The 27,066-nt window shown below is 39.0% G+C and overlaps 1 protein-coding gene across 2 annotated transcripts in view; it reads right to left on the minus strand.

Moving 5' to 3' along the window:
• The window catches only part of xpo7 (exportin 7), a 43,004-nt gene extending 16,149 nt beyond the window's left edge, over positions 1–26,855 (minus strand). Inside the window, exons 1-14 of one of the 2 annotated variants that reach the window (XM_036594378.1) lie at positions 26,753–26,855; positions 12,139–12,285; positions 10,910–11,003; positions 10,106–10,272; positions 8,263–8,328; positions 7,029–7,133; positions 5,725–5,890; positions 5,337–5,410; positions 4,635–4,754; positions 4,024–4,170; positions 3,552–3,724; positions 2,589–2,782; positions 1,474–1,579; positions 971–1,106 (exon numbers count right to left, since the gene is read on the minus strand). In XM_036594378.1, the coding sequence (XP_036450271.1) occupies positions 971–1,106; positions 1,474–1,579; positions 2,589–2,782; positions 3,552–3,724; positions 4,024–4,170; positions 4,635–4,754; positions 5,337–5,410; positions 5,725–5,890; positions 7,029–7,133; positions 8,263–8,328; positions 10,106–10,272; positions 10,910–11,003; positions 12,139–12,285; positions 26,753–26,770 (1,713 nt within the window). In that variant the 5' untranslated portion in view covers positions 26,771–26,855. Of the gene's footprint in view, positions 1–970; positions 1,107–1,473; positions 1,580–2,588; positions 2,783–3,551; positions 3,725–4,023; positions 4,171–4,634; positions 4,755–5,336; positions 5,411–5,724; positions 5,891–7,028; positions 7,134–8,235; positions 8,329–10,105; positions 10,273–10,909; positions 11,004–12,138; positions 12,286–26,752 lie in introns of both variants that reach the window. The other variant, XM_036594377.1, reaches the window with a different exon arrangement.
• Between the last annotated feature and the right edge of the window lie 211 nt (positions 26,856–27,066).

Below are 27,066 nucleotides of genomic sequence, written 5' to 3' on the forward strand. Positions count from 1 at the left end.
TTTTTTTGTAATTAAAAAGAAGGAGAAGAAAGCATCATTTAGGAGTCTGTAAAAAAATTAAGGTATTGATATTTATTTTAATATGAAAACATTCCTTTAATTAAGCAGCAGAAGACCAGCAGTCTAGATTTTGGCTGGCTCCAAAATCCAAGTGTTTAGTGTTGTAATTTGGTATTAAGTGACAATTTCCTCATATTCAGTGGTACTATGGTAACTCGCTTGGTATTTTAAAGTTACTGGATTGCAACAGTGACCGAGCTGGACATTGAGAACAGCTGCACTATGTTTACACAATGCTGAAAATGCTTGTCATCATTAGTGTCTACATGTTGTTAAAATTTTTTTAAAGCAAAAAAGTTGATTTCTTGAAACTTATTTGCACTGAACACAGTTCTGTTACAGTGAGTACAAATGGGAATGTTTAGGGCCAGTTTTGTGGACATGGATTAAGCCTAGTCTCAGAGTACTGCGATACCAATGGTCACCCCTAAAAAGTTTATTCACACTTGATTTAGACTTAATCTGGGTCTGGAAAACCAGCCCTTAATGTTTGGCCTGAAGGACGACAGGCTAAAGCCAAACAGGGTCTCTACCATTACTGTACACTCTCGGCTACAGGACACCACTTATCTGTTCACATTTTGGAGTCTCTGAGTGACAAAAAAAGAAACGGAGAGATAAAAAGGGTCTTAACATTGTTTGTCTTGAGGAGACGTTATTCTTTAACGCTTCCAATTCAAGATCAACAGCGCCACTAAACAAGGCCGAACTTCATTAGCGACAGCAGACACAGACAGCTGGTTATTCAGAGAGTTCAACAATAAACAGTCGTTCAATTAATCTAATCTTACTGTTGATTCACTATCTAATATTTTAAGGAAATAAAAAAAAAGAAAAAAAAATGATATTTGACTAAAATGCTCATGTGTAGTAAACACACATACAGTAAAAAAGTGAGAGGTGCTCTTACCTTTGAGGATTTCTGCACCTGGTCTCCGATGTAGATTTTGCGGAACTGTTCGAAGAAGCTGAGCATGGCCAGCTCCAGTTTCTCGTTACCAGCCTGAGCCAGCCGAGAGTCCGTCAGATTCATCAACTGCAAAACTCTGCAGATCACAGCAAGGCCAAAGAGTTTAAATAAAGCTGCAACTAAAGACTTCAGAGTGTCACTAATTACAGTAATACAGTGCGTCGCTAATTATAATAACACAGAGTGTCACTAATTATAATGATCAATTTAACAGCAATGATGATGGCCGTTAATGGACCAATATCCAATATTTTGAGTTCCACTCATGACATTTGTGTGGTTATATGAAACAAAAACCCGTCATGATTCATTTCCACATGACTATTTCCAACCTCTCTTCATCCCTTGTCTGTGATATGAGCCTTTTAACATAAACACCGCAATCAGACTCTGATTTGATGGTTTGTGAGACCCTTAAATGACAATCAGAATCGACTCCTCACCGACAGACGAGTTCTCCGTCCATGGCGTCCTGTTCGTCTGTGCTGGCGAAGGAAACTCTGCCCCCAATAACTGCACCGATGATGTACACTAGCCACGTCAACCGACCTGCAGAGAGAAAACAGGCTCTTAATAATAGAAATAATAATAATAATAAAGTTCAAGAGACCCTTATTAGTCCCACAACGGGGAAATTTCACCTCCGCATTTAACCCATCCGTGCAGTGAAACACCACATACACATTAGTGAGCACAAACACACACACTAGGGGGCAGTGAGCACACTTGCCCGGAGCGGTGAGCAGCCCTAGCCGCAGCGCCCGGGGAGCAATTGGGGGTTAGGTGCCTTGCTCAAGGGCACTTCAGCCACGTACTGTCGGCTTAGTACACAAGGCTGATTCCCTCACCTCCAGCCTATGGCTGCCCCTCATATGGCACCACATAACTATATATCTATATGTATCTCTCTCTCTCTCTCACGTACACACACACACACACACACACACACACATATATATGTATATATAAATTAAATACTACATACATTTTTTACATCTACAATACTGTGCAAAAGTCACAAGCACCTAAGTTTAAAACCATTTATCTTGGAAACAGGTGTGTTTTTACTTGTAAAATCACCAGATATTATTAGAATTAATATAAATGAACAAAAATAGAGTAAAAAGTAATACAAATTCTATTTGCTAAAAAAGTAGTGAGTTAGTTTGAAGAACAACTTCTGATTCCAGATTTCTCCTGGACACCTCCAGCCATCACATCAAAGCACACCTGCTTTAACATAATGAAGCACTGATTAGATTTAGCAGGTACTAGATGATAACTACAAATAAAACTGGACTTCCTCAAGGAAAAGTTTGTATTTATTTTTCGTATTTATTTTAATATTAGTGTTTTTCTCAGCAAATAAACACTTATTGCACAAATAAACAGCTTTTTACATCAAATTTTTTTCAGGTGCCTTAAATCTTTGCACAGCACTATACATCAGTAATTTTTACCAGTGATGAACACAGATATGAGTGTAGACATGTATGTATGTATGTATGTATGTATGTATGTATGTATGTATGTATGTATGTGGCCTTGTGGGACAGACCCTCCTGCACGGCAATGTCCATGCTGCTGGAGTTGGTGGACTGCAGCAGCTCCTGGTAGGACTGAGCTGACTGGTCAAAGAGCTGCACCAGGAGAGCACAGGTCTTCTCGTACTCGCAGCGGCCGATGGTGGAGAGCTGGTCCAGCTGCTGCTGCACCAAACCAGCATCATCCAAAGGGTCTTCCAGACCATCCCTGAGCAGAGGAGACAAAGATGACACGGACACAATCAGTGCTTTCTAAAACATCTGTCTTGTTCTTAAAATCCCAATAACAATTATTACTTTTAAGGCATTTGGCAGATGCTCTTATCCAGAGCGACTTACAATTTGATCATTTTACACAGGTAGGCGAAGACAGTGTTAGGAGTCTTGCCCAAGGACTCTTATTGGTATAGTGTAGCGTGCTTACCCATGCAGGGATTGAACCCCAGTGTACAGCATAGAAGGCAGAGGTGTTAGCCGCTACACTATACCAATCCAATTATTCCAAGTGATCAGACGACGTTTTAAATTTTGCAATTAAATATTTAAATATTGCAGTGGATTTCAGTGTAACTGTGTCTATTTATTATGTCACAGTGTTCGTCTACTGCTGCAGCAGAATTAAATATGACTTATCTTTTATCTTCCCTGTCCATTTACCTACCCATCTATCGGCCCACCCACCTTTCCATTTATCTGCCCATCTATTAGCCCACCCACCTGTCCATTTCCCTGCACATCTGCCTATTTACCTGCCCATGCACCTGTCCATTTCCCTGCACAGCACCTGAGTGTTTGACTGCCTCTGGTTTAGGATATATGTAAAACTTGCTAAGATAACATTACCGGTAATGTAGGCTAAATTGAAATTCCAGCTCTTGTGACTTAAAAATTGCACTCATTCAAATTGTGATTATGATCACTCAGTCCTACTGTGAAATTAGCGAGTCGGCTCTGAGGATGCATCTCTGTGTGTGTACCTGAGGATGATATGGACTGACTCCAGGCGTGATGTGATGTAGGCTTTGGTCACCTCGGGGGTGAAGGTCTCTAGCATGTGCGGCTCGGTCGCTTTAACGTACGGCACGGAGGCGGCCAGCCGCTGCCACAGACTCAGCAGGTAATGCACACTGTTAGGGGCGAACTCCCAGTGCTGCCAAACAAACAAGAAAACAAACACCAAACATCAGTAGACTGCTAAATACAGCCGCAATTATTTCTATAATCCATAAAACTGTGAATTTTTGACTTTTCAGTTAATCAAATGTCTATCACTGTGTGGATCATATGAACATTATAGAGCAATTTAACTGTAACAGCAGAAGCCATATCACCCCTACACTTCCTGTAGTGTATTACAGTCTGTCAGAATGAGCATAACCACTGTACATCATCACAATATGTTTATTCATCAATGCCTTATAATTTAATATTAAAACGCTGGTTCCTTACCTGTAAGCTGGTGACGGTGAAGTTGGCGATGAGCCGGATAACCTCCGGATAATTCTCCACCTTCACCAACTCCCCGAGCTGATAGTTACTCTTTAGTCTGGCCAGCAGGCGGCAGAACTCATGGTAGTTGTTCGGATCTGATAAACTCTACAAAACACAAATTTATTTCGATATTATATCAAAACACTGAACATGTACACTTTGGGGGGGGGGGAAAGAACCATCCATTGAAAGCTTATTTTGGGAACTAAAAGTAGTTATACTGTACACAAAGAACGCTTTACCCATTTTATTTAAATTGTAAACTAAATATATATATAAAATGTAAAAGCTCTGTTCTGATTGGCTGCCCTGTATTGTGACTCATTTAAAAAGCAATGGATGCTGAAACACTGCTTATAACTTCTGGGCAGAGCTAAACTGCTGACATCACAAAAAAGTATGCTGTATTATGCTGTAAAGGATAATTACGATTTATGGATATACTCAGATTATTGTCATATGATAAACAGAACCACTGTGATGTGTTCTCACTGCTTTGTTTACTGTAAAAGGACTGTAAATTAAGTGCCGACATTTCTGAGCTGAACAAAGAAATTAGAAGTACGTACTTGTGGGTTCTCCAATATTCTCTTAACTCCATCCACTAAGTGGGAGAGGAACTTCGCCCTCTCAGCGTTATTGAAGAGAGACCTCCGAACAGACGCTATCTGAACTAAACACGACAGAACCTGAGAGAGACAGAGAGACAGACAGACAGACAGAGAGAGAGAGAAAGAAAGAGAGAAAGAAATAGAGGAAATGACAGATGACAGATAGAAAGTGAATGAAAAGGAAAAAAGAGAAAGAAAGAAAGTGTTGGAGGGAGAGGAAAAAGAGAAAGAAAAAGAGCAGAGAGAGATAGGAAAAAGGAAGAGGAAAGAGACAGTAAGATGACAGATGGAAAGAGAAAGAAGTGTAGGATAAGGAGAGGAGACAGGAAGAAATAAAGACAGGAAAAAAGAAAGGAAAAGAGAGATGGAGTGCTTTATTAATCACAGAGGAGAATTGTGTTATTAAACAGCAATAAGTGTCACGTTAAAAAGAAACAAGAAACATCTCAGTGAAAGGCTGTATAAACAGAACGGCACGGTGAAAATATGTGAGCATGTAAATAAACCGGATAAATGAATATGAAAGTAGTGATGTTTTCTACGCTGTTATATCAGTACAGAAGTGCTGAGAGTGGGCTGTGTTTGTTGTGTACAGTGTGTCTGCCGTCTGAAACTGTACTTATCTCTGTGTGTACGTCACACTGTTTATCTCTCACTCACCAAAGGAGAGAGGGAGGGAGGGATGGAATGATACAAATCAAAAAACAGCTGCAGTGTCGAGGAGTCCAGAAAGGCTGAAGAGGAAAAGAGAAGGAGAAAATAAGATGAACACAGGCATCATTACTCATCAACCACCAGCTAACCAACACCTTCTACTTCACTGTTTCTAAACAAGCACAAATGCAAAATAGACCCTTGATTCCATTTTTATTCGTAAAAGAATATAAATACAGAAAATAAATAAATAAATGAAGTACAGTAATACAAATCAGTATTTCCCATTCACTGATTAAAGATCTCGTCAGTATTAATGAAATGATGCTGCGCCTCACTTCACTACCCAAAGAAGCGCATTACACGAGCCAACCAGATCACAGCGGTAGGTCACCTGATCTCCAGCTCGTGGGGATCTGGACGGTGCACAGGTCGTCTGAGGACTCATCTGTGGACGTGCCGATGAAGTCGAAGTTGAGGCAGTTGTGGGCGAGCTTCAGCAGCTGCATCAGCAAACCGTGCTGACCTTCATCATTCAGGTTCAGGTTCTTGCCTGACGCCTACAGACAGACAAACAGACAGACAGTTTCGTTTTTATACACAAAGAGTAATTGTTTTTGTATCAAAATTACAATTTAAAAGCAAGTAATTCAAATCTCATGGGCTGCAATTTTTTGTTTTAGCCTATAACATTACACACTGTTTTATTATAACTTTAAAATATCAACAACATCTTAGCAAGTCTCAAATTGGGAAATTTACACCAATAGCTGGAAAAAAATTGGACATGCTCGTTTTCACGAAAAAAAAAAAAGCCTGAAGCTTCATTTCTGAAGAAATCACTTGTACACTTGGTACATGAATGATTCTAATTCTATTTATAGAAAATAACTGACAAACAGAAAAACACTATTTACTATATTAATGTTATTTCTGATATTACTGTTTGTTTTTTTAAGAAAATAAACACTTACAGCTCAAATAAATAACTTCATTGTCCATTCCTACCCATTCATCGCATGACACACTAGCAGACATTCTGAGGGCGGAATTTTGCCATACTCTTAGTTTGGGCATGCTAACTTCCTTCTCAGAGACAGACAAACAAACTAACTAACAAATAAACAAACAAACCAACTTACTTAGTAGTTAACTAACCAGATAGGTAGCTAACTAACCAACTAACAAACAAACTAAAACTAATAAACTAACTAGCTAGCTAAGAAGCTAAAAAGCTAGCTTACTAACAAATTAACAAACTACTTAGCTAAGTAGCTAACTGACTTTCCAGACGGTTAAATAGTTAAGTAATTAGCTAACTAACAAACTAACTAGCTAAGTAGCTAGCTAAGAAGCTAATTACCTAGAAACTAGCTAGCTAAGTAGCTAAGAAACGAGCTAGCTTACCATCTAACAAATTAACAAACTACCTAGCTAAGCAGCCAGACAGACTTGGCTGATGGACCACATTTGGTACAGTTCTGAACTATCGCTTTAATCACTACATCAATAATGTGTATCTAAAACCTTTTCTGTGCCCAAATAGACCTTTAGCATCTAAAGAACACTGAGCTCCATCAAATCCTCATTATCTTTCACTGAGAGGACTCTGTAATCACGCCAGTGTGTAATTGGCTGTAGGGGATTAGCTGATTGATTTGATTGGCTGATCGATTTGTGGTTGTGGATGATGCTCACCTGTTTGAGGAGATTGCAGGAAAGCGTGAAGATGTCAAACAGAGAGGAATCTCTGAAGGATGATGCAATCTTCCTGTGTTTTGTAAGCGGATGTGTCGTATCTGCCTGAGTAGAGCAAAAAAAAAAGAGGATGATCAGAACAGCACAGATTTTCACTCCTTCTCATGATGAAGTATATTTAAAGATCATGTGACACACAGGAGTCAGTTATCTGGGTGAGTCTGCAAAGCTGCCACATTAAAGGCAAAGCTCAAATGTTTTTGCTCAGCAAATTTACACACAAAGAGATTTCACATTTATTACTTTACAAAAACCCTGAAATCATAATAAAAATGACAGACACACTTATCAATAAGTATGAATAACAGCCAGTGAATCGATAAGCAGAACTTGTCCATTTCTTTTATTTCCATTTTGTATAGTCATTCACAAAAGTCTGAGCACCCCTATCAAATGAAGTGAAAACAAGTTAACACACCCTCTACAGAGAACAATTATTTATGACATTTTTCTACAAATTTTAGTGCACAATTTGCTGAGTTTAACATATCGGGGAAAAATAAAACAAAAAAATAATGCCAAACAAAGTTTCCATAACTTTTGCACAGGCCACTATTTTTACCATAATGTGTTACATTCAGTAAATAAACAGTAACTGTGCATTAAAATGTGCAGAAGTGTGTCTCTATAGAGGATGTGTTCACTTATTTACACTCAACACAAGCATGGAAATCGACAAGGGGGGCCCAAACACTTGCACACAGCATATATAACAGTATATTCAAGTGGTTGCGTGGTATTAACCCCTTAAAATAAGCATCTATACATGGGTCAACACTTCATTACTCTCATGCCAAAATAATTGTATTATTCTGTGTGAATAAAAAGCAAAATGAGAATTTATATTACTTTAGATCCATAATTTATAGCAGTTATTGGATAAGTCATAAGTCTGAAGCCGAAGCATCTGCTTCTATTGTAAGTGAGCTTAGCGTCATCAGGCTTTCAATTCTTTTCTAAGCAGGTAGAGATTAAAAAGAACACCACAGACCTGTTTACCCTTTAATATTCATTCATTTATTTTTATTTAACTGCTGAAAGAGAGACTCTGGGTGGTTTTAAGAGAGCCTTACCCGCCAAGCAGCGCACAGCAAAACCCCCCGCAGTGCTCACACTCAGTAGAGAAAAGAGAAAAATAGACACTTACATCGTGGAAGAGCGCGGAGGAACTTACTTGGTTAATCTCATTGGTTAACTGGGACAGAATGGTGACTCCTATGATGCAGTGCTCAACACTGTCCTGCAACAGCAACAGACACAGTTAAAGCACAGCAGTGAAAAACTGAACACATATCAAATAAGATCCTTTATCACCAACACAGATACGATCACATTCAAAACTCTGGAAACAATGTTTTCAATTTAAAAATCAAATTAGCTGCAGATAAAAGTACAAACTATTCTAAAATCACACATTAAGCAGCTTTATAGGCTTGTTTAAGAAAAATTAAATTAAAATTAAAATTAATTTCCAGAATAAAATTCTATTAAAATTACCATTAAAACATTCTAATAAAACATACAAGATAAAAACAGATAATTTGACCAGAAACGTCTCGGTCCTAAAATTTTTAAATATGCAGTAAAGCATCTAAAAATACCTTTGTGTCTAGTTTATGACAGGAATAAGTTACTTACCAAATGAAAAAAAATTATTACGCCAAGAAGTTCTAAAATCATCAGCAACTGAGTTTATAATTATCATTCATATTAACGTAAAGGGACATAAAGTATGGCGCGGAAATGTGTTTACCAGTGTTATATTCAAAAATTAGATATAAATTAATACACATTAATAGTTGATAAATGCTCCAAAAACTCACGATCAAAACCGCATCAGATCCCAAAATAATTAACAGTAGTGACTGTATCAGATGTCAAGCATCGGCCGCTTTCTGAACAGTGAGAAAACCCGCATAAACAGCAGTCAGGGCTGCTTAATTATGACAAACATGGTTCTTTTGGTCATTATTGAGATAACGATTATTTAACACGTTAACTATTACTACTACATGATGACTTTGGAAACACTATAAATGTTAAAAAATATATATATTAATTTTATATATTTACGTGTGTGTGTGTGTGTGTGTGTGTGTGTGTGTGTGTGTGTGTGTGTGTGTATATATATATATATATATAAAAAATATTTGAGCGCTCAGCACTAACGGTATATCTGTAATCTGTAGCTAGCTAGCTAACTGCTGGACTGTGCTCCAGAAATCACACTGGTCACACTGAGCTCCCGTTATGAGTCAGCATGGTCATATTTACAGACACCGTGGAGAAATTTCATGTGTGCTTATCACTCACCATGACTGTACAATTCGTGAATAAAGTTCTAGGTTATAGTAGGATCCTGCAGGAGGGGGCTAACACAAGTAGGAACCAGCGTCTAGCTACGCTATAAACTCCAGAGTAATAAACCTTCATAACAAGCACTGTTCAGTTTAGAAAAGCTTAAATAAGCTGCTTGCTGGAAGTTTTGTCTGGGACTCTGAGCAGCAGGAGATCAGTCACTTTATGCGAGGGAGAGAAAAGAACTCTGACCACTACTTTGGCAGATCTGCTGTCAAATTTAGTCCCAACCAACTCTAATCAAACTGAAGAAAATAGCAGAGAAAAGCATTTTCAAAAATCTCCCAACAGCAAAGACCAACATCATTCCGTCTCTGCCAGTTCAGAGTAAAAACACATAGTAGAAGAAAACAAGTAGATGGACTTTAACTGGAGTGTAAAATGACCTGAACTGATCCAACCAGGAACCACAGCAGCCAGTCAGCCGGGTACCAATTTAATGAGCTGAGAGAAAAGTGAAACTGAAAATGACTGTTCTGTCTACGAATGAAAAACAAAGGCCTAATTAAGGAACGGCTGGTTCTTGGCTTAATATGAGCCTCAAACTGCACAATGAAGCAACTAAACCCAACATTTAATCACAAACTGAAACACACACTGTTAGTATACAACGATCCAGATACCCTGCAGTTTCATCCTCCATCCCAAACCAATCGTACCTGCAGGAATCTGGTGACGTCGACGATGACATTCCTGAAGACGTAATCCTCTTTCTGGCAGTCGAACCAGCCGAGTTTGGTGATTCTGGCGTACAGCTGGATCAAGGCTTGAGTCACGAAGGCAGCGAGCTTCGGCCGGGTTGCCAAATAGTTCAGAACGTAATTTCCTAATGAATCAAAAACAAATCTTAGTCAAAGCAAGTAATGAGAGCTTATAGTGTGCTAATTAGCATGATGCTAATTGCATACCTAAATTACACGATTTACACAATTAGCCTCAAATGGTGATCAGTACATACCATGAATTATTAAGTATCTACTATGAATTATTAAGTATCTACTATGAATTATTCAGTATCTACTATGAATTATTCAGTATCTAATATAAATTATTCAGTACCTACTATTCATTATTTAGTATCTACTATAAATGATTCAGTACCAACTATAAATGATTCAGTACCTAATATTAATTATCCAGTATCTATCTACTATAGATTATTCAGTATCTACTATAAATTAAGCACCTACTGTGTATTATTCAGTATCTACTATAGACAATTATCTACTATGAATTATTCAGTATAATTATTAATAATTCTGTCTAAATTAGATCTTTCAACAAACAGGTCCTTAAAAGCAGCATTTGTAAAAGGTTAAATCAGTGTCAGCCTGCATGATTTAAATGTGGTAGTTACTTTCGTAGCTCTTTGTTGCTGCAGTTGCTAAAAAATTGGACCTGCAACTCGCTGCGTTTCCTATTAGAGCTTCATGTGTTAAACATCAAAACACAGCGTCTCTTACGGATGTCAATGCGCTGCTCCAGGGGCAGAGGGTTGCTTGTGCGAGAAACGAGCTTAGAGAGACACGTGGCTGCCAGCAGCTGGGAATAAGAGGACTGTAAACAAACACACATGAGAGGGTTGTTACAGAGACACCCCACTGCACCAGAGTTAGAGTAAACACCTAATGTTTCTAGATTTCTGCTCCAATTTGACACAAAAAGCACCTGACTATGGTTACGACAAAGCAGATAATACTTTATACAGTGATAAGGATGCACTAATGCCATTTTTTCCCTTCTGATATTGACACCTGATCCTGAAGTATCTACCAACACGGGCTCTGATACTGATTCTAACTCTCTGATCAAACGCAGATGACACATGTACCAAAAACAATTAAGTCATAATTCATTTTATTCTTAGAATAAAACAGGCTATTTTTGTTACTGTACCTTTGATACTGATATATGTAAATGAGCTCTGTTCAGATTGGCTGTCCTGAAGTGTGCCTCATTTAAAAAGCAGTCTGGACTGAAACACTCCATATAACTTCAGTGTGAGTGGGCAGGGCTAAACTGACTTGACTATGTGAATATATTTAAATGTGCTGGTTTTTGAGACATCACAAAAATATGGATTCTAAATAGTTTTAAGCACTGACCATATGGATTTGAGATTTAACGGTACATTTTAAAACTTTACATCCTACATCAAACTACTCTGATATTTCTTAAAAGCACATTTAACTTTCAATGATATGGGCCCTTTTAGTGGCAGCATACTGTACTGGTGCAGCACTATTTTATATAGTAGGCTCAGATAAGCAGTGAATTTCCACCAGTTTGGGGACTATTTAAAAATAAAATGTATTAAAAAGGACATGTTTTTTTTTTTGATTGACCGTTTATAAATACGAACAAAAATATCTACACTCCTAAATAATTTGTTTGCAGTCATGGTAAGAGGTTTTTTGCTATACGAAATCTGTTTTTCTTAAACATTTTCAGGGCCAAAGAAGCCTTTACAAAGAAGTAAACTGCAGTTCTGAATCATTATATTACATTACGCATGTTTACTGAAAGCATGAATGTCCTGTTATAAAAAATGCAAATTATACACTTATTATCCTAGTATACACTGTGACTTTGTGACTGAGTGAATGAATTAGGCCTAATCTAATGTAAAAGCAAAGAAGCTTTGGGTTCTACATAGGATACTGGATAAGACTATATTTACTATAGTACTCACACTTCCTCTCTCCAGCAGCAGCTGGCACTTGCTGAGGCAGTCCGGGCTGTTGGTGAACTCCACCAGAGCTTTCTCAGCCTGTAGACGTGTGCTGGTGTCTGTCGTCTCATACAACTGCTTGCACAGGATCTCTAGCTGGGCTAGGCTCTGCAGAACACACACAAAAAACACATCACCACAGAGGCGCAAAAATGTATCAAAGCATCATAAGAGACCTTATTAACCAAAGCTGCAAACAGTCAAGTCTGATCGTAAGACAGTTTTGTTTCTCATCAGGTTCATCTTTGTCATATCTGCGTGAGCATTTGAGAGGAATAATTGACTCAAAAAATACTTGATTTGCAGATAACTAACCAAAACTATTATAAATATTGCCTATAATACCAACAACAAGAACACAAACAGAAAATAACCACAATACTTATAATTTGTGCTCATGGCAATCCGGTACAAAAGTGGATGTACTTATTTTACATGCACATTAATATAAACAAACACTGCAACTATTACATGATCCATCTTAAGACATTACACTGTGCTTTTGTTTTATACTACTAGCTCCACCTACGACATCTCATACACTGCAAGAATACAGTGTTTATATATGCTGTTCTACCATCTCAAAAACACGAAGATCTTTTGATATTTTCACCTTTTATTCTTTCCAGTCGTAATTTTAACACTATAAAGTTTGGACAGTAGGGGGAGCAGTGCACTCACTGGCACAGCCACTGGCTCACGAGCCGCTAAATGCTGTCGTTTTATTGTTGAAACATCTGCATGATTTATAGCATGCTTTGTGTAAATGATATGTAAATGAGGTGCTGGTAGGCGCTTAATTTCATGCACTGAAGCTGACTGACCTCAAATCTCCACTTGTTTTCATGTTATATGAAAGGTATATGAATCAGATGCAGAGCAGTTTGTACGTCATTAAAGGCGCTCTTTTTTACCCAACTATGCTGGGCTAGTGTTAGAAACAACTATGACAGGTTGATCTATATGTTGTTCAGTTTTGCTTAGTATTTTGGACAATACAAATATTTCAGATTTATTTTGGTTGTTAAAAATGGTTTTTCCTAAAAAAATGAAGGAAAATCCCAAAATTCTAATCAACTGTTGACCTAAAAAAATAGCATCTAAAATGGATTTATTTGGGGGGAAACACAGACACACACACAGACACACACACAGACACACACACAGACACACACACAGACACACACACAGACACACACACAGACACACACAGACAGACACACACAGACAGACACACACACAGACACACACACAGACACACACACAGACACACACAGACACAAAGGGCTTCTTATTGTTAGAAACTTTACAGAACGATTTGTGGAACAATACAAAGTGTCATGATACGGTATGATATGATACAATGACAAAACACACCACACACACAGACATTTCATTAAGGTTTACCTTACAATTAGTTTTAAAAACTACAGTAACAAGCAGGGCTGAAAGATTAATTGTTTTAATATCGAAATCGCAATTTCACAGAGTGCAATTCTCAAATATGTAATTTTTTTTTTTTCATTACTTTATCAAACAGGGGAAATTTAACCTAATAACACAGAGCCTGTGAACTGCCTGTAGATGAGTTAGACCAAACAGAGGCAACCAAACCTCCATGTGTTGTGACATTAACCACAACTTCAGTCATTCAGGGGCAAGCCTCACCATCCCCTCTTCATGTGTTAATGCTGATGATAAAATATTACAGTGATGGTGGTGAATAATGAGGAGACAGAGCTGAATGTGTGTCTTTATTAGGAGGATTAACATTAGCGCGCTTGGCTATAGCGTTCGGGAAATGGAGACTGAAACTGGGGAGTGGCGACACTGATAAACAGGGGTGCTCTTACAGTATTCACAACTTACAGTTTCACAGTTTTGTTTTGACCTTTTTTACATCAGTAACAGCAGCTGAAACTTACATTTTTAACATTGTTTTGATTGTGTTTATGTTTCAGCTGTGTGTGTGTATGCTCGGTTGCTAGATTTCCTAAATGGAGAGAAGATGCTGTACGATAAGATAAAGTTATTAAATGAAGATCAGATTTGCTTCTGTAATATGAATGAGAAAAATCGTATATTGACCCGTCAGATCTTCTTCAGAAGTTTCTGCAATATGGACTTAATTCACTTTAACTGACTGTTAGGGCTGGTTAGGCAGGTCAAGAACGGTCATTGGGAATTGAGAGCGGATGACAATTCCAGAGCAAAATAAATTCTCTGACTCTTTAAAACTCTGCACCCAACAACCATGAGCTGCTTTAAGCAGTTGGCTGAGGATCTGAAAATGAAAGTACTAGATGCCTACAAAGCAGGAGAAGGTAATAAAAAATATCAAAGCACTTTCACCTCACAAGTGTCACTGTTTTACAGCAGTTTAGCCCCGGCCATTAACACAGGAGTTACAGGGCTGAACAGTCTGACTCAGGAGGTAAAAATCCCACTCAAAATTGCCACAGGAAATTTGGTTTTTACCAATCATACTTTATCCAGCCAACACAGACTTACCTGGAGCTACAAGATTGTGAGAATCTGACTCTCTTTTTGTCTCAAGATCTGACGGGTCAAGATAAGACTTTTCACAACTTCATATTATAGAAGCAAATCTGATCTTCATTTAAGAATCTTATCTTATAGCATCTTATCTCAAGTTAGGAAATCTTAACTTACTCGCTCAAAGTCGACAATCGACTGTCATGTCTGTCACCTAGCAACAGACCGTACAGACACAGTTTAAATGTAAACACATTCAAAATAATCTAGTTAGCCAGACAGCGACTGTTACTGATGTACAAAAAGGTCAAAACTAGTGTGATAAACTGTAAGCTGTGAATACTGTGAGAGCGCCCCCTGCTGTTTATCAGAGCGTCGCCGCTCCCCAGTTTCAGTCTCCATTTCCCAAATGCTTTAGCAGAGCATGCTAACGTTATTCCTCCTAATAAACAGACAGCTGTTCAGCTCTGTCTCCTCATTATTCACAACCATCATTCTAATATTTTATAATCTACATTTGACAGAGTCAAAAAAGAAAAACACCTCACAGTGAAAGCAGCGCTTTACAGTATAAATAAATGTAGCATCATTATGCTAGTAGTGAACTATGCTGCTGACACAGCTAACACGATAGAAACGGATGCTTAAACAGAAGTTAGGACACTGTTGGGGTTTATCCTAAAGTTAGGACGGTATTTAGGAGATTTAGTCTAGTTAGTCTAGTTAGGCTGTTTGTGTGATACTGTTTTCTTACCTAGAGTTAATGATGAGATTATGTAGTTAGGAACTGTTATTCTGTAAAAGCTACAGTCCTAAATTCAGTCCATAATGAAGTCGTCATGGAGACTAAACAGATCAGATTTCAGAGTGAAGATGTTTCTATGATTCAGCTCCTGATGTGCTGCTGTTAACACGGAGATTCAAACTCTGTGGTTTGGTGGCAGAACAACATGTAGTCTAAGCACAGATAACAAGCGTATATATGTTACACACTAAAGACTTCACTTCACACATTAATGCAGAATTTAACTTTCTCCACTCCTCAGGTTCCCTTTCAGTAATTATATTTGTCCTTTGGAGCCACTTCAATAAGTTAAATAGGAAGTCAGGCCATATTAGGATTAATATAATTCTTATAAGGTTAAAAAAAATAATTCTTTTGTAAGGTTCACTGTGCCACACCAGCTAAGAAACGTGATAGCAAAGATAAACTGCCTGTTAAAACTATAAAAGATACAATTCAAACAGTCTATATACATAGAATTGTACCATATATAATAATAATAATAATAATAATAATAATAACAACAACAATAATAACAACAACAACAACAATCATAATAAAAAGAAAAACAGTAATATGTAGTTCATCCCGACATTAAACACATTAAGCACACAGTCATGTACCTTCACTTCTTTGTTTATCCAAATCTTTTTTTGCTCCGATTTAACTTTTATAGTGTCATAATTTATCTGGAACCTGACTGGTTTGATTGAAAGCATAAGCATTAAAGGATTTTTCAAAATCTCTATGAAGAAAATAATTTACTTCTGGAACCAGAGCAGCTGAAAAACTGGGCAGCTCTAAGGGTGTTTTCACACTTGGGCCGTTTCAGCGTCTGAAGTGAACTCAGACCCCCCTAAACGGCCCCGTTTGTAGTTCGTTTTGTGGTTCGATTAATTTGTGCATTGTGAAAACAAAACAGCCCCAGTCCGCTTCAGCTTTGCTTTATGGTGAAGAGCAAGGAGACCAAGGATCATTTATAAGGTTCTACTCAGGATAAAGTCTGTCCGTGATCTGAGACAGACAGCAGCGCTGACTTATTAAAGCGATCAGATGCGAGAGCTCGCGTGATTATACCGTGTTAAAGGCTCGAGCTGGGCACGCAGCGCAGTTTTCAGCTGCTTTCACTCTGAACGCTGAATGAATGAAAATTCAGCCGAACACGGAGCCCACCGCAGACCCGCAGGGCCGTGTTTCCAATTTTGCGCAATGGACTTTGGCCAATCGTTCCAGCGCGGCCAATAGGAGAGCCGCGGGCGGGTCTGGCGGTTCTTCTCGTCACCTGATAGCTCGGATTTATCAGAGAACGCGGCCCACTTGGCGAGCGTTGTGCACACCGTGAGTGCTGTGATCTGTGAGCTGTGGTCTGAACAAGAAGTGGTCTGAGATCTCAATGGACCAGAAAGAAAACTGAGTCCTGTTTAGAGTTCACTTACATTGTGAACACAAAAAGAACTGAGGTCACTTGCAGTTGGTTCCCTTCCAGGTTCACTTTAACAGAACTCGGTTCGGTTCTTTTAAAACGAACTATATGTGAAAACACTGTAAAAGGAGTGTTTCAGCCTGGACTGCTTTCTGAATGAGGCACAATACAGGACCAATCAGAACAGAGCTCATTTACATAAATCAGTCTTAAATGCACAATAACAAAAGCAGCCTGTTTAATTGTGAGGGATGGAGAGAGGCTTATTGAATTATGACTGTTTTTGGTGCTGTTAAGTTGATTTCGGAGGAAAAAATGATGAGACCGAATAAAAATGCAGGATATGGGGCCTTTAAAATGGAATTTGTTTATCCAGTTGAGGACTTTTAGTTAGTCGTTCCTTCCTATATTTGCCTCCGCTGCTCACTTAAACAAGAAGCTGTCACACAACAATGAAGAACAAAGTAAATTTACATTTTCTCTTCTAATTAGCACTTTAATTCTCTAAGAAAAGCATTCACGCCATTAAATCCTGAAGTTTTGTCTCCAATTCATTCAGTTCTTGCTCTTCCCTCATTTGTATTTGCCCTCATGATGCCGTCAACACGAAACTCCACTGAGCCTTCTCCATCGCAGCACAGCCCACCGTAACCCGCGATCTGGAGAAATCAGCCGTCTGGCTCCACTATCTGACTGAGTTCTGATGAAAGACACATTAATGGATGCTGTAATGGATGACTCAGCATGTGCACTCCATCAGCTCACACAGAGCCATTAGCCTACTGGAGCTTCGCTTTCTCAATCTGAAAGACTTTGCAGTGGTATCATGTCGTAACGTCATCGCTAATGCCTTTAAAAGCCATTTCTTCTATGTACGTCTCAATTAGCGCTTCAGAAATCAGTAACGATTTGAGTGATTTTAATATCAGGCACTAATACGACAGCAATAAACAGCATATTATGGAATATCCTCCAGCGGAAGGCAAAATGTCATTTCCACTCCAGTCTCAATGTCACTTCAGGGCAGTGTTAGCAGTAATAGATGTAATTTGCAGTAGTTAGAGGGTTTAAATTTATAATTAGATTTGATACAATACAGTGGGGCGTCAATTGAATGCATTTTTCGAAAAATTAAGGAGTCAAAGACGCCTATTTTAATGTTATAGAGCTCGTCTCGCCGCCACTGCAGCAGCTCCATCCCTGAAGAGCAAGAAAAACAAACCAGAATGACTACGAGAAAGATGAAGACACACGCTTTAGAAACAGTCTCCGAGAACATTAAGTTGACTGGTGGACTAGATCCATATAACCTGCATATCTCTATTAGGGCTGGACCCAATTATTCAACTATTCAGATATTGGTACGCTGGGTAGGTATTTGGTTTTTGGGTTTTTAGGCTAAATGTAGGCCATCAATGAAGGCAAACTTCAAAATACTGTAAAAAGAGAAACTTGTGTGACTTGAGGTTACGATCCATAACGCAGCTTTATTTCTAATTCGTGCTTTAAGTTAGACCACGTCTGTGAAATGCTAGTTACTGGTTAACCCGTGCATGCACTGTTCTGTTGCCCCCCAGCCCGCCGCTAAGAGAGGCTAGCGGGCCTGGTAGACGGAGCGAAGCCGCGCTGTGAGCCCAATGGTATTCAGAACATCCCTAATCTTCAGAGTTCAGAACATTCCAGTGTGCAAGACTTTAGAACTAAAACATGGCTGCCAAAACTGCCGAAGCTCTTAAATAGTAAACACAATTAAGCTGGAGTTAGCTTCTCAATCGAGTTTTCCGTTCCATGGAATGGTGCAGCAGTAACACTCAGGCCCCTTATATGCAGAACGAATCTGGAAAAAGAAGCTGCAGAGTAAGACGCCAACAACAGTTTACATCAATAAATGCATCCTTAAATCAAGAAATCCCTTAAACTTTGGCTCGGAGCAGCTAGTGAGCAGCACAGCAGAGCTATAATCAGCCACAGGAGCTGCTGGATCTGATCTAATGCTTGGTTTCAGACCACACACTTCTATACCTCACCTACTGCACTAATAAGGGTACTTCTAATCAGGACTGAACGATTTGGGGAAAATATCAAATTGCGATTTTTCTGGCTAATATTGCAACTGCGATTTAAATTGTGATTACTTTCTATAAATTGAGGTTCAGACCATTTTTTTTTTTAACATCAGAATATCCAATTTTTTTCCGGCTTGACCCCTGAATGTAGTGCGTCAGAAAGCCAGTAAGTTGTGCTTGTAAAGTCACAACACATGGAGGTTTGGTTGCCTCTGATTGGTCTAACTTATCTACAGGCAGTTCACAACTCTGTGCTATTAGGTTAAATTTCCCCTCTTAAAACTTAAGGCAATGTTTTTGATGATGTAGGCTATCATTTTTTTAAAAATTGCATTTGCAGTCTTGCGATTTGAAAACTGCACTCCCTTAAATTGCTATTTCGATATAAAAACGATGAATCTTTCAGCCCTACTTCTAACGGTACTGCACTATTTTCACATAATACTTAGTGTGCTAGCATGCTGTATGAGACGCATCAGAAGTAATACAACAATAAATATTTACTGCAGTAACAAATCAAATAAAATCAAGGCAACTCAAATGTATTATTTAACACGCTTTAAAAATTAGCGTTAAACTGAGTATTTCCCCCCAAAAAAGTGTTTTACTGCCTTTGCTGGATCGGTTGTGGCTGTGCTACCCATCACTGCTTCATCAGAATACTATGAATTCGACAATTTAACACAAAAGTGTAATATTTTAAACAAGTCTGCTCTATTTAAGGTTGAATGTAAACGTCTAACAAAAGCTCTGAGTGTATACGTATATCACACAAATTAATACATACATATACACATATATGTACACACACACACACATATATATATGCTGCAAAGTTGTTAGCAAACCTCAACTAAACTAAATATTATCATACGCATCACAAAAATGTCTTAATTATCGCGATACTACATCTGCGCTACATCGCCCACCCCTAATTCATATGTCTGCAGTGAAAGAAAAACGAGAGCACTGCTGATTGTACACGGAGAGGCCCAAAGAACAAACAGCTGACTCATGCTGAACAGCAACGCGCCTCCCGACACCAACAGCTCTCTTTGTGCACTCGCGGACCAAAACTAAAGAAAACCAGGATCAGCAGAAAGAAAAGAATAACGGCCACAACAAATGTACAGTTCTAGACCTAAATACGTTTACAGTTCATTCACAAAGAGCGCGATTCTGTGACCAGACTGATTAATGCTTTATTCAGAGCGCCTCACTGCAATTAAACACCTTTATTACCGCTCAGAGTCCAGACACTGCAGCAGCTTCTGTATACTGTTTGTTTACATCTGTAGCAGAAACAAACAAACAGTTCTGGCTGAAATATATTTACAGCTCATTCAGAAAGAGTATGTTTCTCTGTGAGCGGCCTGACTAACTCTTTTAGAGATTCCTACGAATCTGAAGATTCAGTCCTGCTAATTGGCTAATTATAAGCTTCCAGTACTTGTTGGCTACATTAGCCTCGTAGCTCCAGCACGACAACTAAAGATGCAAACTTCAGACAACAAACATGTCTTGGCTGACTGACTACATTTGAGTTAAGCGGTGGAAAACAAAGTTTGATTTTCAACTGTGACTTTAACTAAAGTGGAACTCCACAGCTTTTTAAAAATGTATCCAGGCAGGATAGTACATGGACTGTGCTTCTCCAGAGTGTCCTGTCTTCTTCCTTCTCAATGTCACCCTTAAAAACAATAATACAATAATGTTTGCATTTTATATTTAACCACAACTGTATTTGTTTTAGACAGATAGCAGTGATGATAGAAGACATAAATCTTTTAAAATCTTTGTTTAGCATTGTGTTTTTGATGGTCAGATTAGCTGCTTTACTGAATGAAGCCAAGTTCATATTGCACTGCTCCAAGTAGTTCAGTTCCATCATGAGTGACTATATACATATACATATATATATATATATACACACACACACACACACACAAATCTCTATCAGGATCAAAGATTTGGCGTTTCTTTCAATGTTTTATACTAAATTTGTACACGTTTGGCTGTTTATGTCTACTAAGAGTCAGCTAAAGCAATTAGCTAGTCTGCTAGCGCTTTTTGTCGCCGTCTCTCAGCTCTGTGGCGGCTAGACAAGCGCCTAACACTCAGTGTCTTCAACTTGACTGGGCTGCTCTGGTTTTGCCCAAGTTTGTCCTTAAGTTTGCGTGTAAAATCTTTCACTATCATTAGTTTCAAAGTATTCTCTTACTAAATTAGGTTGCACCACAAATCATTAAGTTGTGTCTTATCTAGTAAAGACTAACTAATGTGTACGTCACTTTAACATGACAAAAACATGATCAGACCCGATCTATAAACCCGCTGCCATGGAACAGATACCCAGTATAGAAGAGAACGATGTGTAAGTTGATCTGATTAAAACTTGTTGCTTTTGTCTGTTTACTCTTTACTGTTTTCTTTGCGAAGATGAAATACGCAGCTTTTTAAACGACTGTTTCTGGCTATTCAACCCAACAACAGCATCAGTTTACACATTAAGGCCCAATCCCATTTCACCCCTCGCCCCTACCACTCAGCCATACCCTTCTGTTTTGCGCGATCTCGTCTAGAGGTAGGGTGTCCCGAATCTTGTTGAGTCAGGGCTACATGGCCCTCAAAACTGAGGTTTTTAGAGGCTCAGTCCAAACAGAGTGTTGGCAAAACCAGCAAGATGGCTACCCAAGCAACCAAAGAAACACACAAATGTAAAGAGTTTTCTCCATTAAAAAAAAATTACGATAACCATTGAATTACTTTAATGTTGTTTCAGTGTATTATGGTCCTTTTCTTCATAACAAGCATTGATTGAACAAAAAAAAATTGATAGTACTACGATGATGTCTCGGTAGCTAGCTAGCTGAATTTCCCATTCCACCTTAAATTAACCATTTAAGGTGGAACAGGAAAATTCGAACAAGAATCTGGCGAATAGCCGACTTCAGCTTCATATCACTGAAGAATTAGAGGTGGGTGATAAACAATTGCCCCTGCCTTGAAGGCATATGATTCCCTAAATAAAACTAAAGCCCAGCAGTGAGGTTGCTGAACTTTACCCTCCTCTGCCATCACTGCAGACTGGCAGGGTTGCCTACAGAGCACCACTAGTAGCCAGTTAATGAAGTAATGTTCTTTTTTATTTGAGGGTTGTTCCATTTCATAAAAGAAGATTTCAACCACTACCCTGTAACTCACTTGCAAGGGGCAAGGGGATACTCAAAAACAAGGGGTAGGGCTAAAATAAGAAACAGAATTGGGCCTAAGTCATACTGAAAAGAAGCTGTGGATTCCCAGCTTCATGTTTGGAGATAAAACAAGGGCAATAATAAGAGCTGTAAGTAAAAATACAATATATAGCATCTAGAATTTGTAGCTTGGTTAACTAAAACCTGCTTTCTACACAGCTTCCGTTGGTTTCCCCAACACCTACGCCTGCTCGGGTGGAAGTGTAAATACTGAGTAACTACTAAGCTCAATGCTAAAACTAGTTTGTGTGGTGCAACTTGTTTTAATTGACTAATGTGTAAACCTGAACTTAGCAAACACTTACGTTACAACTAGCCTATGTTTCAACTTACGTATGGCTGGGGCAGCTGGACCCTGAACATTTCCTGTTGTTTAAACATGATCATTTTAATCTCTTTCACTGACTTATCTTGCTTCAGCCGCTCAGTTGAGGAGGGAAGGTGTGGCTGCGTTCACATTACCTGGAAAATGACATGACTTTTATAGCCTAATACCACATCCATTGTTAACTAATTACCATTTTCTCCTGTTTTTATGATAAAATGTTTTGTTTACAACAAATCACGCACAATCACGCACAAATTTTGAAAAAATGGTGGACTTCCCCATTTACAACGACTTCACTATTAGTAGTAACTGGCACCCACTGCTGTAATTCGTGTTGATTTTTTTTTTATAATGACATTCAGCTCATGTAAAAGTAGCAAGAAGCACTTTCTAGCACACAAAACCGCAACATGCGTTGAACACCATGACTGCGAACCCACCAGCCTTCATATGTGGTTGATGAGAGTGCCTGATATGGAGGAATCAAAGAAGCACGTGTGAGGAACAGGGAGGAACCCCACAGATCCAGATGCACCTCGTACCCTACAAGATAAAACTTCAAGCTGCATTCGAAGGGAACTGCACGAATGAGATAAGAGCACATTTTTACCCCACCAATATTAGCAAGAAAAACGCTTTAATAAGCTCACAACTTATTAGACTGAAAACACACTAAAATGAAGACAACTCTAAGGTTACACTGAAATACAGATGACTATTTTAATGTTTTATTGTCATAAGTAGCCATAATAGGCCTTTTGGTTGCTTAAAACTGTATATAAAATAATACAACTGTAATAAAGTCACATCTATGTAACTATGGAATGACCACAAAGTAAACAATGACTTCTTAAAATAAGTTTTGTAGTCAAGTAATCATCATAATAAATCGTGTTATATACCGGTGACTTATGTAACTTGACTTCCAAACAGACCCTTTAGAACTTGTGTAGGCAGAAATACTTCCCTGGTAAACCTGCTGCAACATAAGGAGAAAGTTTCAACACAAAATAACAAGCAAAAGGCAGGCTTAAAGGGGAAATCCACCCACTTTTCAAAAATTTCTGCACAATTAAGGCTTGAACAGAGTCGTTCAGAGTGGTTTGGTGTGAAACGCTCCATTCTAGAGAAACTTACTGCGTCAAAATTGTTCACAGTGGTGGTGATAGGAACCAGAGGTCCACATCTAAAAGCTCCCTCACAGAAAGTTATTACATGAAATGAAATGGTTATGAATACACTGCCTGATGTCTGAGACACTCTTCATGGTGGAGGGATACATGCAGGGTGCTGTGAGGCAAAACAGTCCCCAACAAAATCTTAGTATTCCGATTTTTAACTGTTTTACTATCATCAACATCCCATAGAAAACTTAGAAGACAGGTGTAGGTTCACTGGTGGTTTTGGACAGTAAATAATATGGCTATATTTGTGCTGTGACCCCCGGTTCCTATCACCACCACTGTAAATAGTCGGTAAGTATTTTTAAGAATTGGTGGGATTCCCCTTTAAAAGTCAAACCAGCCTGTAGGCCTGGTGGTCATGTCTCTTGCAGGGATGGTAATGAATAATCTATTACTGCAAATGGGATGGCGTGCTTATCGCCCGTGAGGTAATAAGAAACGGGACAGCGACATTAGGAAAGCTCATGTTTACTGTACATCTAAGAGTCAGGTTTAACCCAGCAGTGATGGAGCATGTCCCATCTTCAGCAGGCCAACTATCTGACTGCTGTAACTTAGAACCGGTTATGTGAAAGACATGGCAATTACTGTTAAAACTGTGCCTGGGTTTAGAAGTGGTGGAACTTTTTGTATAGTTAATTTACTGTAAAAGAATTAAGGCTTATGCCTCTCAAAATACAAATGCTTGCTACAGACCAAGCTTTCTGATGGCTTCTAGATGACTAACTGATGAAAAGGGAGGGTGCAAAGAGACTTCAAACACTTCCAAATACTTCAGAGACATATCTAGTACACAAACGTAGGACTAAGTACACAGAACATTAGCGTACGTTTTTAAATAATTTCAACATCTGGCTAATCAAGTTGCAACTAACTAATAATAAAAAAGTACAGAAAGCAGCCACCTTCCCTTTGAATAAACTCTTGATTTATTAAAATTAAAGTTGTGTGAAGTGAGCTCCTTAACAATCCACTTGCTAAAGGGGTACTCCACCTACTTTTCAAAATTTCTGCAAAATTAAATGGTGAAGATGTGAACAAAGTCATTCAGAGATGTTTGGTGCGAATCACTCACTTTAAGAGAAACCAAGTCAGAATTGTTCACAGTGGTGCTGACAGGAACCAGACAACCACCCTCAAAAGCTCCCTCACAGAAAGCTATTACATGAAATGGCAATCTGATGTCTTAGACATTGTTTTGTAATAGTTCTGAGGAGTTCTGGCCTTAAACATATTTTTTAAATCCAGTCATAGTAGAAGGATACATGCAGGGCTGCCTGAGGCCAAATAAAACATATTTTTCCACTATTTTACCATCATCAACATCACATATAAACGCTCAAAAGACACGTGTAGGTTCACTGGTGGTTTTGGATACTAAATACAATAGCTAACTTATATTTGTGTTGTAGACATCAGGTCCCCGGGTTCCTATCACCACCACTGTAAAGAAATCTGATCCTCTACAATTAACCGTTTTACACCAAACTACTCTGAAATCACTCTGTTTAGAGCTGAACCATTAAATTCTGGAAGAAATTCTGAGACATCGGTGGAATTCCCCTTTAACGTTAGCCAAAGTAGTGCTAATCAGACTAACACCATCTGAAGATGGAAAGTAACCGGCAGTAAGCCGCACTAAGTAAGCGAACTAAACTTAAGTGCCGCACCATCAACCTAAAACACTAAAATAAGCCAACTTAAATTAAAATACACCACCTAAAACAAGTCAGCATCATCTGTGCAAAGTTGCTAACCTGTAGCTAACCGGCTAGTGGATAATCTGCCTCGAATATTAGCCGGCGCTTTTTCATTTCATAATATTAAAATGCTTTTAAGTCTTTATCGTAAAGAGTGATGGGGTTATAAATTAATACACGTTTCATGTGTGTTAAAAAGGTGGAAAGTTAAACGTGGAATCGATTTTGAAAGTATTTTGGCTGCACTTCTGGTTTCACGAAGCAGCAGCGCGGGAGAAATGAGATCAGTTAGCGTTAGCAAACTGGCTGCCTACAAGCTAAATGCTAACTAACCAAACACATGATCCTAACAGATGAGTACGCTACTAAATCCTAACCAGATGTAGCGCTAAATGCTGCTGGGTAACGTTAGTCTACCCCAACCATCTAACCTTACCCAGACACTAAGAAAACACTAACGTTAGCCCAAACAGACTCTGTTAACCAGGTGCTAACTGCTAGCTAACTTGCTAAGCTAAGCCACTAGCATACAGTGGTGAAGTTTGCTAAGGACGTTATGATCAGCAGTGCAGGTGGGGAGGTAAGCGGTTAGATGGTGTTGGCAATGGGTGAAAAAAATTATAAAGAATGATAAAAGTAATGATGCATTCTTTTTGTTTTCATAAACACGTGTTTGTTGTGTGAGTTCAGGGCGTTTTCCCCTCAAAAATACGCTGAGAAATTCAGAATAGGTTAGCTTTGCGAGGCCGAGTGACCGCAGGAGGTATTCGCCAGCTTCTCGCTCGAATTTCCCGTTCCACCTTAAATAGTGCAGCAGTTACATTCTGGCACCCCGGGTATCAGAATATAACTGCTGCACCATTTAAGGTGGAACGGGAACATTCAAACGAGAAACTGGCGAATAGGATGCCGACTGAAGGAAGATGCGCCTTGTTTACAGTGTAATGCTGAAACGCTCACTGGGAGCGATTGCATTGCATTCAACTGAACTGAATTGCATGCAACATGAACTATATCCCTAATATTTGTGTTTATTTTCGAAATAACGGCCGCTGCCAGTCCTCCCGAAAACGTACACGTGCGTAGATTTGTGCTTTGAGAAGTATAATCAGTATAATCACAGGCATATCAACATGATGACAGGGCCAAGTCAACACTCAGCTCTCCGTTGATCACCACCATCATCATCATCATCATCATCGGCGCCGCTTCGCACCGGGCTCCTCCTCACAGACCGTACCGCCGAACCGGGCCCAGCCGGGCAGGCGGCGATCCGACCCGGACCGAACCGAGTCAGAGTGCTCTGCCTTGACTGGACACAAATAAAAAGCTTCGCTTACCTGCACATGATCCGCCATTTTGCTCCATTCATGCTCTCCTCTCACTCCCCCTCGACAAAGAGCATGCGTGCCTATGTCCACACGCAGCGCCGCGCTTACGCAGTTAGCGTATGCTCTGGTCAACGGGAGTGAGCGTTCTACAGCCTTCTGGAATAGCAGTACGTACGCCAGAAATCCGCCGCACAGCAACGCTGAAAAAGTCTTTGTTTACATAATCCTTAAAGAGAAACTGTGCAGAGTTTACAGACTGATCACCACACAGACTGATCAAAACACGGCCCTTCATTACAAATCGAACCATTTCTTTGTTTCTT

This window comes from Colossoma macropomum, unplaced genomic scaffold (assembly GCF_904425465.1).
Source record: "Colossoma macropomum unplaced genomic scaffold, Colossoma_macropomum, whole genome shotgun sequence".
NCBI lineage: Eukaryota > Metazoa > Chordata > Actinopteri > Characiformes > Serrasalmidae > Colossoma > Colossoma macropomum.